At 35.0% G+C, this 12,074-nt stretch overlaps 1 protein-coding gene across 8 annotated transcripts; it reads left to right on the top strand.

Annotated features, from left to right (window-relative positions):
- Positions 1 to 1,161: 1,161 nt before the first annotated feature.
- On the top strand, positions 1,162 to 11,678 carry LOC306852104 (tudor and KH domain-containing protein-like). 8 transcript variants are annotated; one of them, XR_013782559.1, is made up of 15 exons: positions 1,173 to 1,285; positions 3,346 to 3,503; positions 3,657 to 3,748; positions 4,549 to 4,741; positions 5,284 to 5,423; positions 5,514 to 5,820; positions 6,604 to 6,770; positions 6,860 to 7,035; positions 7,191 to 7,255; positions 7,348 to 7,499; positions 8,283 to 8,396; positions 8,478 to 8,532; positions 10,924 to 11,012; positions 11,133 to 11,269; positions 11,373 to 11,678. XR_013782559.1 is itself a non-coding variant. In XM_079388744.1 (15 exons), the coding sequence occupies exons 2-14, from the start codon at positions 3,377 to 3,379 to the stop codon at positions 10,977 to 10,979; spliced, it is 2,571 nt and encodes an 856-aa protein (XP_079244870.1). In that variant the 5' UTR covers positions 1,173 to 1,285; positions 3,346 to 3,376; the 3' UTR covers positions 10,980 to 11,012; positions 11,133 to 11,678. The 8 variants fall into 8 exon arrangements, 5 of the variants coding, with proteins under 5 accessions (XP_079244872.1, XP_079244870.1, XP_079244869.1 ...); XR_013782560.1 differs by adding an exon at positions 9,156 to 10,239 and having other exon boundaries at positions 11,133 to 11,678; XM_079388744.1 differs by adding an exon at positions 9,177 to 10,103 and having other exon boundaries at positions 11,133 to 11,678.
- Positions 11,679 to 12,074: the final 396 nt, after the last annotated feature.

The raw sequence follows: 12,074 nt of genomic DNA, 5'->3' as shown, positions 1-12,074 counted from the left end.
TTGTTGCTTCATTAGGTCAGATTAGAAGAAGAAATTTAGCATTAAATCATTTGCTCACCAGTGGATCATCTGGAGTGAATGGGTGCCGTCAGAATGAGAGTTTGAACAGGTGATAAAAACATCACAATAATTCATACATAATCCACACGACTTAAAGTGAAAATCTGCATGTTTGTAATAAACAAATCCATTATTAAGGCATTTTAACTCTAAACTGATGCTTCTGGCCAAAATACGAGTCCATAGTAATCCACAATAATACGTCTTCCGGAGATCTGGGCAAAACTAATACGCTTTAATATATTTCAGATATTTTATATTTTGTTACTGTAACAACTGGAAAAGTCGTTAGTCATGAAATATTGATTGAAAAAGTTACAGGAGTTTTAATATTCAGATTTTCAAAGACTTTTGCCACTTTAAAGTTTATTTGTTATTTACTTATTCCATTTTAAACACATAAAAGTCACATTCCGTGATTGGACATACCATTTAACTATCAAGGTTGTAAGAAAAAAAAAATATATTTTTTTTTTTTAATGCAATAACAAAACAACAATTACAAAGACAATGAGAGAACAACAAAAAAACCAATGAGGGTTACAAACATAATCCAAAGCATACTAAGTTATCTTATAAGACTTAACCATAAGAGAGTCTTACATGCAATAGAATTATTAGAGTTACTCAACGAGTTTACATATCAAAATCTTTCCTGAAAATAAAAAAAAATAGTTTTCTTTGAAAATTTACATTTATGAATGTAAAATTTAGCAAGAAATAGCAATAGATTAATAATACATTTGCAGTCAGAAGGGTCTAAATTTAAAGAATAACCAAAAAAACACAATTTTGGGGGTTATACAGAAATTTGGATATACATATTTTTTAACAAAATTGGAAAAGTCAACCCAAAATACTTTTACAATAGACACAGTCCCAAAACAAATGATTGATTGTTTCTTCAGACTGAAGGCAAAAGGAGCAATTGGGGGAAATATTATTGTTAAATTTAGCAGGTTGTAAGAAATTACTACACCCACTGTGTGTTGCTATAATCGTCCAGTAGGGGGCGCTGTCTGCACCTAAAGAGGTGCCACAACATCAGAGCTTGTGATTGGATCTAGTGGTTGACCAGCGGGATGTTGGCCAATCATCGTTGAAAGGTTAACTGTGCGTACTGCGTACTCCAGAATGAAGCACGGCAGCGCGAGCTGAAGGGTGTCATAAGATCATTTGAAGGACTCGCTACGTGGGTTTCTTCACATTTTATGCCGTTTTAGAGGTAAATATATCGGAATATCTGTTTTAGTGCTTTATCTGGTTCTGGTTTGTGCATTAGGCGTCCGAGGAAGATGCCATTTGAAAACCCAAACGACCTGCTGTATATGTTGCAAAGGCATGACCCAGCCAAACAAACCTGTGCCAGACATAGGCTTTTAAAACAATTAGGGCTTTAAAACGCAGGGTTGATTGTTTGAAAAGGCGAGAAATGCACCGCACCCTGTGTGACTTGACATCCATCACGCGCTAACAGACGCTGCATTAATAATTGCACACGCATATTATTCACGTGCATGATCTTAATACACAACAGGTTCTGTTTTTATGTGCATGTATCGGATAATGGTGCAGTGATACAAACTACAGATTCAATGAGCAAAAGAAAACCCAGCAAAGGTAGATGTTACCGATGCACGTGAATGCCATCTTGTTTGTATTTGCACATGCTAAAATCTTAGTGAGGTTTGCAGAGAGAAAACAGTAAATAAAGTCTGGTTTGGTCTAACGTTACATTTATGGCTATGACCCTACTGACTCCAGCCAAATCTGAGTTTTACATATTTGCTGAGTTTTAAAATGGTTATTATGTGAACCACTTGACAAAAAGTATATTTGTGGATTATAATAACAGAGTAAGAAGTTATTTTTTGGTTCAAGAAGCTTTTAAAAATAATTATTTAATATGGCTATCAGCACTTGTGGTTGTTCTGCCACGTGCAGCAGATGTGCACCTTTTCAAATGCAAAACAATGCCTCGGAAATACATCAGATTAGGTTGCATGCGGTGCTATTTTAGGATTGTTTATATAATAAAGCATGCATTAATATTTTAAATGACCTTTTATTTTATATTTTCAGTTTGCATTTTAGGTTTCAATCAGAGATTTTAGGCATTCTTAAAGTTAGTTGCCAACTTAACTTTTCAAAATGTAAGTTTTTCTTCTAATAATTTATAAGTTTATTTTATTTCTGCTTTATTTTAGATTTTGTAACTTTTTTTTGTTGTTTAGTTAATAACATCAATGCTTGCATATAATTTATTAATCTCTGGAAAAAGGGCTTATTTCGAGGGCTTCTCAAACAGCAATATTAGAACTAAACATAGATTTGGCTTCAAATTAAATGTGAAATGACCATCAATATGGATTTGCTGTTTGTCTTTTTTTTATATTTTAAGTGGTGTATTACATAGTGCATGTGCTTGTTAGGGTTATTTATTAGGTACCCCAATTGAGGAGCTTCTTGCATGCTAAAAGGAATCAGGTTGGTGCCTTCAGCTGGTGTTTATATTTAATTTCTATTTCACTCTCTTGCCTGTTCCTCCTGCTGAAGAGAGGCAGCACAGGAGGTTTGAGGTCCAAGATGGACGTGGACGTCCCTAAACCCCATGTGTTTCTGAGCTACAGCCCCACTGCCCTGTTTTCACAGTGAGAATCGTTCTGCATGGTGTTGCTCCTGTGTGTATGTCTGCAAGATGGACGCCCACCGCTTTATGCATCAATACTGCGCTGAAGCTCTGCTTTATCCTTCAGCTGATGCAGTTTTTGCAGAAATACCTCATGCAAATGAGCTTTCATTGGGTCAGGGAGATTAGAAGACAAAACGTGTCGTTATTGCAGCTTTGTCCAGTCCACTGCTTTGCTGTGAGCTTGAACTTTAAAATCCAATTGAATAAAACAAAGACTGTGTTGTTAAGTGCCGTGTTTGAAAGATCTAATGTGTTCCAGAAAGGTTTCCACATCCTTTAATGTCCTAAATCCAATTATAGAGTCTCAGTGTTTGTTAAATGTGATCTTTGTTCTCCTTATTGAGCCAACTGGGTAACAAAATTTAGGCTAGCTAACTAAACGAGTGCTCAAATAGTAACTTTTGATTAGAGTTCTGCATATTTTGTTCTGGGATTGAAAGACAACTAGAATACCCATCTTTGCCGTTGTCATCAATCATTCATTCGTGTTGCATGGCGCTACTAAGAAAGCCCATGTAAAATCGTACATGGTGCGGACTAAAGTTCAGGTGTTGCTATGTTCACGGACCTTACAGCTTGCTCTGCGTCTCTAGGTGGAGTTTACCGGTTGGTCCGACCCAAGTGATGGCCGCGGTGAAAGATGGACCGTGGAAGAGCCTGAGCTCTGGGAAGAAAGTAGCTTTGGCTGCCGGCCTTTCTGTGGGGGCCACGGTGGGATACCTTGTTTACCGTCACATTAGAAGCAGCAGTGGTAAGTTGTGAATGCTAGCAAGCTTTTTTTAATGTTCTGAACAATTGCCATGTGCTGCTGACATACGTTTTCTCTCACGGATGGTCAAAATGATACTGTATAAAAATGATAGTATAGTGCTGATATTCTTTATTCCGTTATTTGATTCTGTAGTGCAATGCCAAAGCAAAGAGGAGTCCCGAATATCTGTTCCCCTTGATGTGTACCGATCTATTGCAAGATATCAGAGCACCTTTCTAGACCTAGTGAGTGTTTGTTCTGTCTTTTGTATGGCACTAGAACTATACAGTATATGCAATAGACTGTTCAAAAGTTTGGGGCCTGTAGGATATTTTTGAAAGCGAATTCTGCATTTATTTAATCAATAGTAATATTGGGAAATGATTAGTTTAAAATGGCTTTCTTTATAAATATTTTAAAATGTGATTTATTATTGTGATGATAAAGCTGAATTCTCAGCAGCTAGTAATCATTCTAATATACTAATTTGGTGTGGTTATTTATTTATTTGGAAACTGCTATTTTTTTCAGGATTTCTTGATGAATAGAAAGTTCAGAAGAAAAGCAGTCATTTAAAATATAGTTTTGTTACATTATGAATGTCTTACTGTCTTTGATCAATTTAATATGCTCTTAATAATTCTGAATAAAAGTAATAATTTCTTTGGAAAAATCGTATTGACCACAAACTTTTGAACAAAGTGTATATATGTGAATATGTCCCTCATTTGTTGCTTCAGATCTACTAATATGAATATTAAGTATTTTATTTTATTGTTATATTTCAAATGTAAATATTTAAAATTTAATTGGCTAATTTTAAGTGATTTCCAAGGCTGTAAATCAACAAATTTTTGGAAAAGCATTGAAGGTACTGTTGGAGATATATTATTATATTTCCTTTTTGAGAGAAATCATCTCTGTAAAATCTTATTACAAAACAATTATGATGTTTAAAAAAATTTTTATAGGGAAACAAAAAATATTTGATGGAAAAAGGTATACAATTTGTATCATGTGGTTTTCTAACTTCATGTTTGTGTAGGTGAATCAGAAGTCTGGTGCCCAGATAAATGTGCTTCCGAACACTGAAGAGCAGAGCCTGGTGAATTTTCTGATCCAGGGCTCACCGGAGCAGATTCTTGTAGCGCAGTGTGCTCTTGAGAAACTGGCCACCGACTGTGAGGTCATCACCGACATCATAGATGTGCCTCAGACGGCATTTGGACGAATTATAGGTTGGCATATAGTTTACTTGAAGTAAAAGTGCCTATTGTTGTATTTTTAGAGCATTTGTGCTTCGCTTCATTCTGTCAACATATGTGACCCTGGACCACAAAACCAGTCATAAGTGTCCATTTTTCTAAATGGAGATGTATACATCTGAAAGCTGAATAAATAAGCTTTCCATTGATATATGGTTTGTTAGGATCGGACAATATTTTGCCGAGATACAACTATTTGAAAATCTGGAATCTGAGGGTGCAAAAAAATCGAAATATTGAGAAAATCGCCTTTAAAGCTGTCCAAATCAATATTACTAATCAAAAATAAAGTTTTGATATATTTACGGTAAGAATTTTACAAAATATCTTCATGGAACATGATCTTTACTTAATATCCTAATGATTTTTGGCATAAAAGAGAAATGGCTAATTTTGACCCATATAATGTATTTTTGGCTACTGCTACAAATACACCCCAGCGACTTAAGACTGCTTTTGTGGTCCAGGGTCACACATAATCTTGTGTAAAACGTTTGAAATGTTGTTTGCTTCAGGTCGTGGTGGTGAGACTTTGAAGTTCATAAACAGAGTCTCGGGGGCCAGGGTGAACTGCTCCAAAGATCGTGGACGCAGCTTGGAGGAGAAGGGCAAGATCACAATTACTGGCACACGCAAGGAAACTCAAAGTGCAAAGGTGAGATTTTAGCATACATTTCTTCATTCACGCACAGGTTTTATGCACACGTGTAGTCAGACCCAGTGTTTGATTGATTTTTCCTCACAGGAAATGATCATGGAGAAGGTCATAGAGAATGAAACTGTACGAAAGCGAATAAGTCAGGCTTCTGCCCTGCGTCAGAAGAGGAAGCCGCCGGAAACAGAGCAGTTAAACAAAGCTCAAGGACTGGAGAATGAACTATTAAAGCTTAATGGAAAAGATTTACCTTCCCCAGTGACTGAGCTTAAACAAGAGGGGCCTGTTACGGTCAATGGCTTTACAGACAACAGTGATACTGCTGAAAACTCCCTTAAATCAGACGAGGAGGAGATTCTCTCTCCAGTATCGCCTTTGGAGATCTCCAAATTTGAAAGTAAGATTCGTCAATCCCACCTTCACCAGGCCAGTGAATTAAAGGAATTGCCAAAAATGACATTTCTGTCATCATTTACTCCCAGTTAGTATCATTGAGATACTAATGTAGTTATTAGAATTCTATGTTGGTTTTTATCTTTTGTGTTTTCATTTTAAATTTAGTTTAAAAATATTATAATTTTTGGTGAACTTTGTTTTTTAAATCTTTTGTTTTCATTTTAATTTGTTAAAATTGTAGTAATTTTTGGTGAACCTTTTCTCAAATTTTTTTCTTTTTTGCAGTTTACCAAGGAATAAGGCTGAATGGTTGATCAAAATTAAAATAAAAAGCTTAGAAAGAGAATCGAAAATAAAGTTTTGTAATTTTACATTTGTACTATTTAGTTGTATTATTTTTTTAATAGTAATTTTTTTATTTTACAGTACAAAATTAGTATTGCTATATTAGTATATAATTATTAGTATATTGCTATATTATTATAAATATAACTACATAATAGAAGTATTTTTGTTTAATATTTTTATTTAATAATAAAACTCATTGAGATATAATAACAATATGATTTTTTTAGGGGGCCAAATTTTGTAGCCCTACAAACCTGGAGTTTTTTTTATTTTATTTTATATTTTTTTATTTTATTTTATATTTTTATAAACAATCATTTTTATTTGAAAAATTGCTGTTATTTTTTCGCCCCCTAAATTGTTCAGGCCCACTGAGGAGTCATATTTAGACTTCTATAGAAGACCAAATAACTAATAATTAGTCTTTTCTTACCAGTTCCTAGTCCAGACCTCAGCTTCCAGCCCGATGAGCATCTGGAGGTGTATGTCTCTGCCTCTGAGAATCCTCTACACTTTTGGATCCAGATTCTGGGGGTCCGATCTCTACAGCTGGATAAACTGACGGCCGAAATGAGCCGTTTCTACAACAGTGATACCTCACAAGTAAGTTTGTTTGACCCCACTTGACTTGGGATAATATTTCCCCCTGATAAATGAGTGAATTCTACTCTATTATTCTTCTCCTACCACAGGAGCACAGAGTGGAGACCATTATTGTTGGAGATATAGTGGCTGCTCCATACAGGGACCATGGCACGTGGAATCGTGCTCGAGTGTTGGGAATTCTGGGCACTGGCCTGGTGGATTTGTATTACGTGGACTATGGGGACAACGGGGAGCTTCCACGGGAACATTTACGAAGCATGAGGTAAATAAGAAATGGAAAATGCAGAATCAGCTATTTATATGATTATTGGGCTCTTGATTATTGTGTTTTACCTTCTCTGAATAAACGCAGATGCATTTTGGGAGTGGTGTGTATACAGTACTCTTTCTGATGGTGTATTATTTTGTGGTGTTTAGAAGTGACTTCCTGAGCCTGCCCTTTCAAGCCATTGAGTGCAGCCTAGCAGGGGTTCGTCCTGCAGGTAAAGAGTGATGTTCAGGTGTTTATCAGTAAAATTTAAGTGTCATCCACAGAATAAAGTAAAAAATGTCATCTTTTCGTACTTTGTTTCAGGAGAGGTTTGGACCGAGGCAGCCCTGGATGACTTTGAGCGCATGGCATACTGTGCTGAATGGAAACCTTTACTGGCCAAATTGTACAGTTATTCTCATTCGGAGATCTCATCCTGGCCCAACGTCAAACTCTATGACAACAGCCAGGGAAAGGTTAGAGATCATCACAACTTTAATGAACTTTAATGAATTTTGCAGTTGTGGTATAAATTCTGATGTTGACAGGCACTTCAAACTGGAATATTGTATTTTATAATATATTAAAATTAAATTGTTGCATTTAGCTGACCATTTTTATCAGTTAATTCCGGGGGTATCATACCCATGACCTTGGCATTTCTAGCACCATGTTTGAGGTATAGGAAATGCACAGCTCATTGGTTACCTCTTCTGAAACAGTGTTTTGAATTAGCTTATATTTTTTGTTTCAATTTTCATTTTAATTTGTTTCAATTTTGTAATTGTATTTTTGAGATTTTTATTAATTAAAAATATTTCTAAATGGTTATTTCACCTTCAATTTGTTGTTTGCCAAATCAACAATTATATATTTTTTTGTATCTAATTTTTATTAATATACAATAATTATTATTAAATTAAATACATATTTATATAATTCTTGAATCATTTTAAATGAAAGCTATTAAATGAAAAATATTTTTATGATAACAAAACTGTACTGAAACCTCCTTAAAGTTAATCTACACGTATATGTGTTCTTCAGCAGAATATTAGCATGATTGCTACCACCTAGAAATGATGTAAAAATCTACAGTCTATCACCAATCCAAATCACCTTAAAAATACTGAGCGACACTAACATTGTTGTGGCAAGATTGGCATTGACAGGCACCACTCACATTTCCTTCTGAAATTGTGAAAGTTTGTTTTATCTTCTTTGTTTTAATCCTCTGTGGTCTGTCATCTCTGTCTCAGGCTCTGGATCTCGGTAAAGAGTTGATTCGTCTCGGTCATGCTGTGAGCTGTGAGGATGAAGGGATTGGGCTGAGGGGAGACTGGGATGAGTCCAGATCACTGCAGAAGATGCTGGTAAGATACATATGGATTGTGTTATACAGTGTATTGCAGGTGGAAGCAGCACTAAGAGAATCATTGTTTACATTTTTGCAGGATGACATGACCGGAGCAACATCAGAACTCAGTATGTCCTGCATCAGTTTGTCAGGTATGTATTCTCAGGGTGGTTCCTAAGAAATGAATTGAGACGCTTTCAACTTCCACGGGCAGCTTCATTGTTCATGCTATTTATAATTGTTTACATGCTTGCCACATGCACTACTGTTCAAAACCCTGGGGTTAGTAAGATTTTTTTTTATTACATTTTATTTAGCAAGGGTACATTAAATTTATTAAAAGTGACTATAAAAGAAAAGACATTTATAGTACTATAAAATGTTTGTTTTTCCAAATAAAATGCAGTTCTTTGAAAAATAAAAATCATCAAAGAATGTTGAAAGCATCAGTTTTCACAAAAATATTAAGCAGCAAACTGTTTTCAAGATTTATAATAAGAAATGTTTCTTGAGCACCAAATCAGCATATTAGAATGATTGACACTTGAATGATTGAAAATTCATCTTTGCTATATTAAAATAAAAATAAATTACATTTCACAAAATAAAACAATTATATTTAAATTGTAATATATTTTTTTGCAATATTACTGTTTTACTGTGTTTTTTTTTCTTTCAAATACATAAAAAAAAAATCTTACCAACCCCAAACGTTTGAAAAGTAGTATTTCAGTTCAGCAGAGTTTAACCAGTCCTCGGGGTGACGTATTTGAAGTTTCAGAATATCCATGGGTAGGCAAGCAGCTGGAATGGTCTTCATCTCTCACAAGCTCTTTGGAGATGGAGCGAGCCGACGTGGACCAGAGCCTGTGTTTTGGACTCGTGTCTTCCTCTTCATTAATCCACTCCACTCCATCTCAGAACCTGAGTGATCTGGTCAGCCAAATACTTGAGTCGTCTTCCTCCGTGCTAAACCCACCAATCCAGTCGAATAACTTAACCCCTGCATCACTATTACACGAGCCATCAGTGCAGGACATCTCATCTTCGTTTACATCTCCATCCTGTGTGGAGGCTGTGACATCAACGCTGGATTCCTTCACTCTTAGCGATGATGTTTTTCTTGGGACTCGCTGTTACAGCAGTAAGAATAAGATTGCATCATCTGCATCGGAACAGATGGGCTCATCTTGCATGGTGGACAGTTTCAGTGAAAATACTGAGAGCAGTGACGGCATCAGAGGAGTGTGGTATTACCTCACTTCCTCTAGGGACTCATCTGAAGTGTCTCTCAGCACCACCATGCCTCAGTCGTCCACTTCATCTTATTTGAGAGGATCTTGTGAAGAGACCACTTCTTCCTCGGGTTCTGTGATTGTGCTGAGTTCAGATTCGTCCAGGAGTGCTGAAGATGCTGGAATGCCACTCGGACCAGCTAATCAGACTCATCCACACACAAATACAGAGGTCATCACGTTGAGTGACAGTAGCAGCTGTGAAAGCCACTTAAGGAACACTTCTGATGAGTATAAACATGAGTCCTTAACAGAGGGAAATTTAGATGAACCACACCCACCAAAAAGTGATGTGAAATGCCAGAAGTCAAGTTTGAGTGAAGAAATGCTACATAATGAAGCAGGAAGTGCAACTGAAGAAAGAGGAAAAGATCTTCAGGAACAGGCAACTGAAAAAGGCAACAGTGGTGAAGACGATTCAACAAGAGGTGTAACTTTATATATACTGTAACTTAACGACACACTGGATCACTGTGGGATGTGACTGGTTTTCACTGAAGGGCTTTAAAACACCTAGCTGCAACTTTATACACGTGGGTTTGAGCTTCAATGGAGAGATTGAAGGTGAAGGGTTTTCAAAAAATGTAACTCCAAATATCAAAGTTATTAATAGTAAAGTAAATTATTCATATAATTATTCCCCAAAATTCTGGAACCTTTTAACTATTTAAATTAGACAAGCTTTACACATTCACATCTTTAAAAAAAAAAACTGCTGTCATTTTATTGTTTATCATTTTTTCCCTCTTCATTTCCTCTTATGATTTTGCTTTTTACTTCTTATTACTTGTACTTATTTTAAATTCAAATTCATTTTAAATTGCATTTTTCTTTATGAAAGATGGTATACAAATAAAATGTATTAGTAGTTTTTGCAGTATATAGTTCAAATAATATTATTTTAAATTAGCTTTAATTGTTATCTTCGAGTTTCATTTCAAAATTTATTTTTATATTTTATCTATTTAAATTTTTATTTTAGCTTTTCAATTAATGAAAAGGATTTTTAATGGTAGTAATTTTAGTGAACAATTATTTTTATTAGCAGCATTTCATAAAATTTTCCCCTAGATTTTTTTATTTTTGTTCGTGTAAAGGCTAATTTCAGTCTTTTACAGGTCATAAAATGCAAAAGGAAAAAAAAAGTGGCCAGCACCTTTCAATTTAGTTTTCTGTCCTTTCTATGATGTATATCAGTTCTGCCCTGTTTTATTTATAATTTTTTTTCTTCCTCTTGTCATTTTTCAGAAGTTGCCTCTATTTCTGGAAGTGTGGATGACACCATTGATGAGGAATTCAACTGACAAAAGACCAAAGACATGTATGCCTTGATATTGGTAAGCGAACATCAGTATAATCTCATATTATATATTGTTTGGATGCTCCTGTATATAATGTCCCATTTAAGACCAGGTGATTGATTTAATGATGTCACTGTATTCTCCTCTCCTCCCTAGAGACCAGTTATTATCCTCATTTAGCATTCTGCACATGCTTCCTGTCTCTGAGAAAGAGCCTTACTTGACTACCCCACCTGCTCAGACTGCCTGTATTTAATGGATAAGTTCTCTCATATAAGGAAATGGTTTCCACGGTTTGTATCTCGCCTAAACTTTTTGGGACATCTGGAAGACATTTCATTTTTTTACTGTTTGCACTTGTGTTCTCATTGTGTTCATCTCATTTACGTATAATAGGTTACGTCAGTCATTCTTTGCATTTCATTGATCGTCTGAAGAACAGATGAAAGAGAGTTGAAGAGCAGAGCTCAGGGAACTCATGATTGAGTTAGTTAGGAACCTCATTATTGTTGCAGTGTAGCACAAAGTTCCTTTGGTTTGCATTTGTCAGTGATATGATGGTTCAGTTTATGTTGATGGGTCTTTTTTTTTTGTACTGTTTGAACTCTTTTTCTGACTCAAAATATTTGTTGTGAACTGAGTTTTATTACATTGAATGCTGCAGTATGTATGTGTATACAATCAAATAAAGATTATTATTATATCCCATTTATTTATTTTGAGCGAGCTGAGTGAACACAGTCCTAAGATGGTTTTTGGATCATTGTTCTGTGATAATGTGGATGTAATAATTACAAATTTTGTTGTAATTGTGAGGCTGTGCATCAATTGAAGACTACTATACATAAGTTGTAAATCTATTGTTTGTACCTCTATTGTAAAAAATATATATATTGTGATAACGCATTTAAGTGATTTTTCTTAAATATCAAAGGCACTTTTTTTCCCTTTTTCAATAAACGATTATAGAAAGGATATACTTAACCTTAAGAAAATGTTGACCAACCTCAAGATCTGAATTCAAATCCGATTTAAGATTTGTGTGATTTTACAATTTTATAGCAATAATTATTATATAAATGTCAGAATTAAATTTAG

Source organism: Barbus barbus (genome assembly GCF_936440315.1).
Source record: "Barbus barbus genome assembly, chromosome: 32".
Lineage (NCBI taxonomy): Eukaryota > Metazoa > Chordata > Actinopteri > Cypriniformes > Cyprinidae > Barbus > Barbus barbus.
The sequence above is the reverse complement of the archived record's forward strand: the minus strand, read 5'-3'. Positions and strand labels throughout refer to the sequence as shown.

Excerpts from the sequence above, each read along its gene's own strand:
- LOC306852104 (XM_079388743.1), top strand. The coding sequence starts at position 3,377 with ATGGCCGCGGTGAAAGATGGACCGTGGAAGAGCCTGAGCTCTGGGAAG. Across the intron at positions 4,742-5,283 it reads GGCATTTGGACGAATTATAG|GTCGTGGTGGTGAGACTTTG; the intron begins GTTGGCATATAG and ends TGTTTGCTTCAG. Across the intron at positions 6,771-6,859 it reads ACAACAGTGATACCTCACAA|GAGCACAGAGTGGAGACCAT; the intron begins GTAAGTTTGTTT and ends CTCCTACCACAG.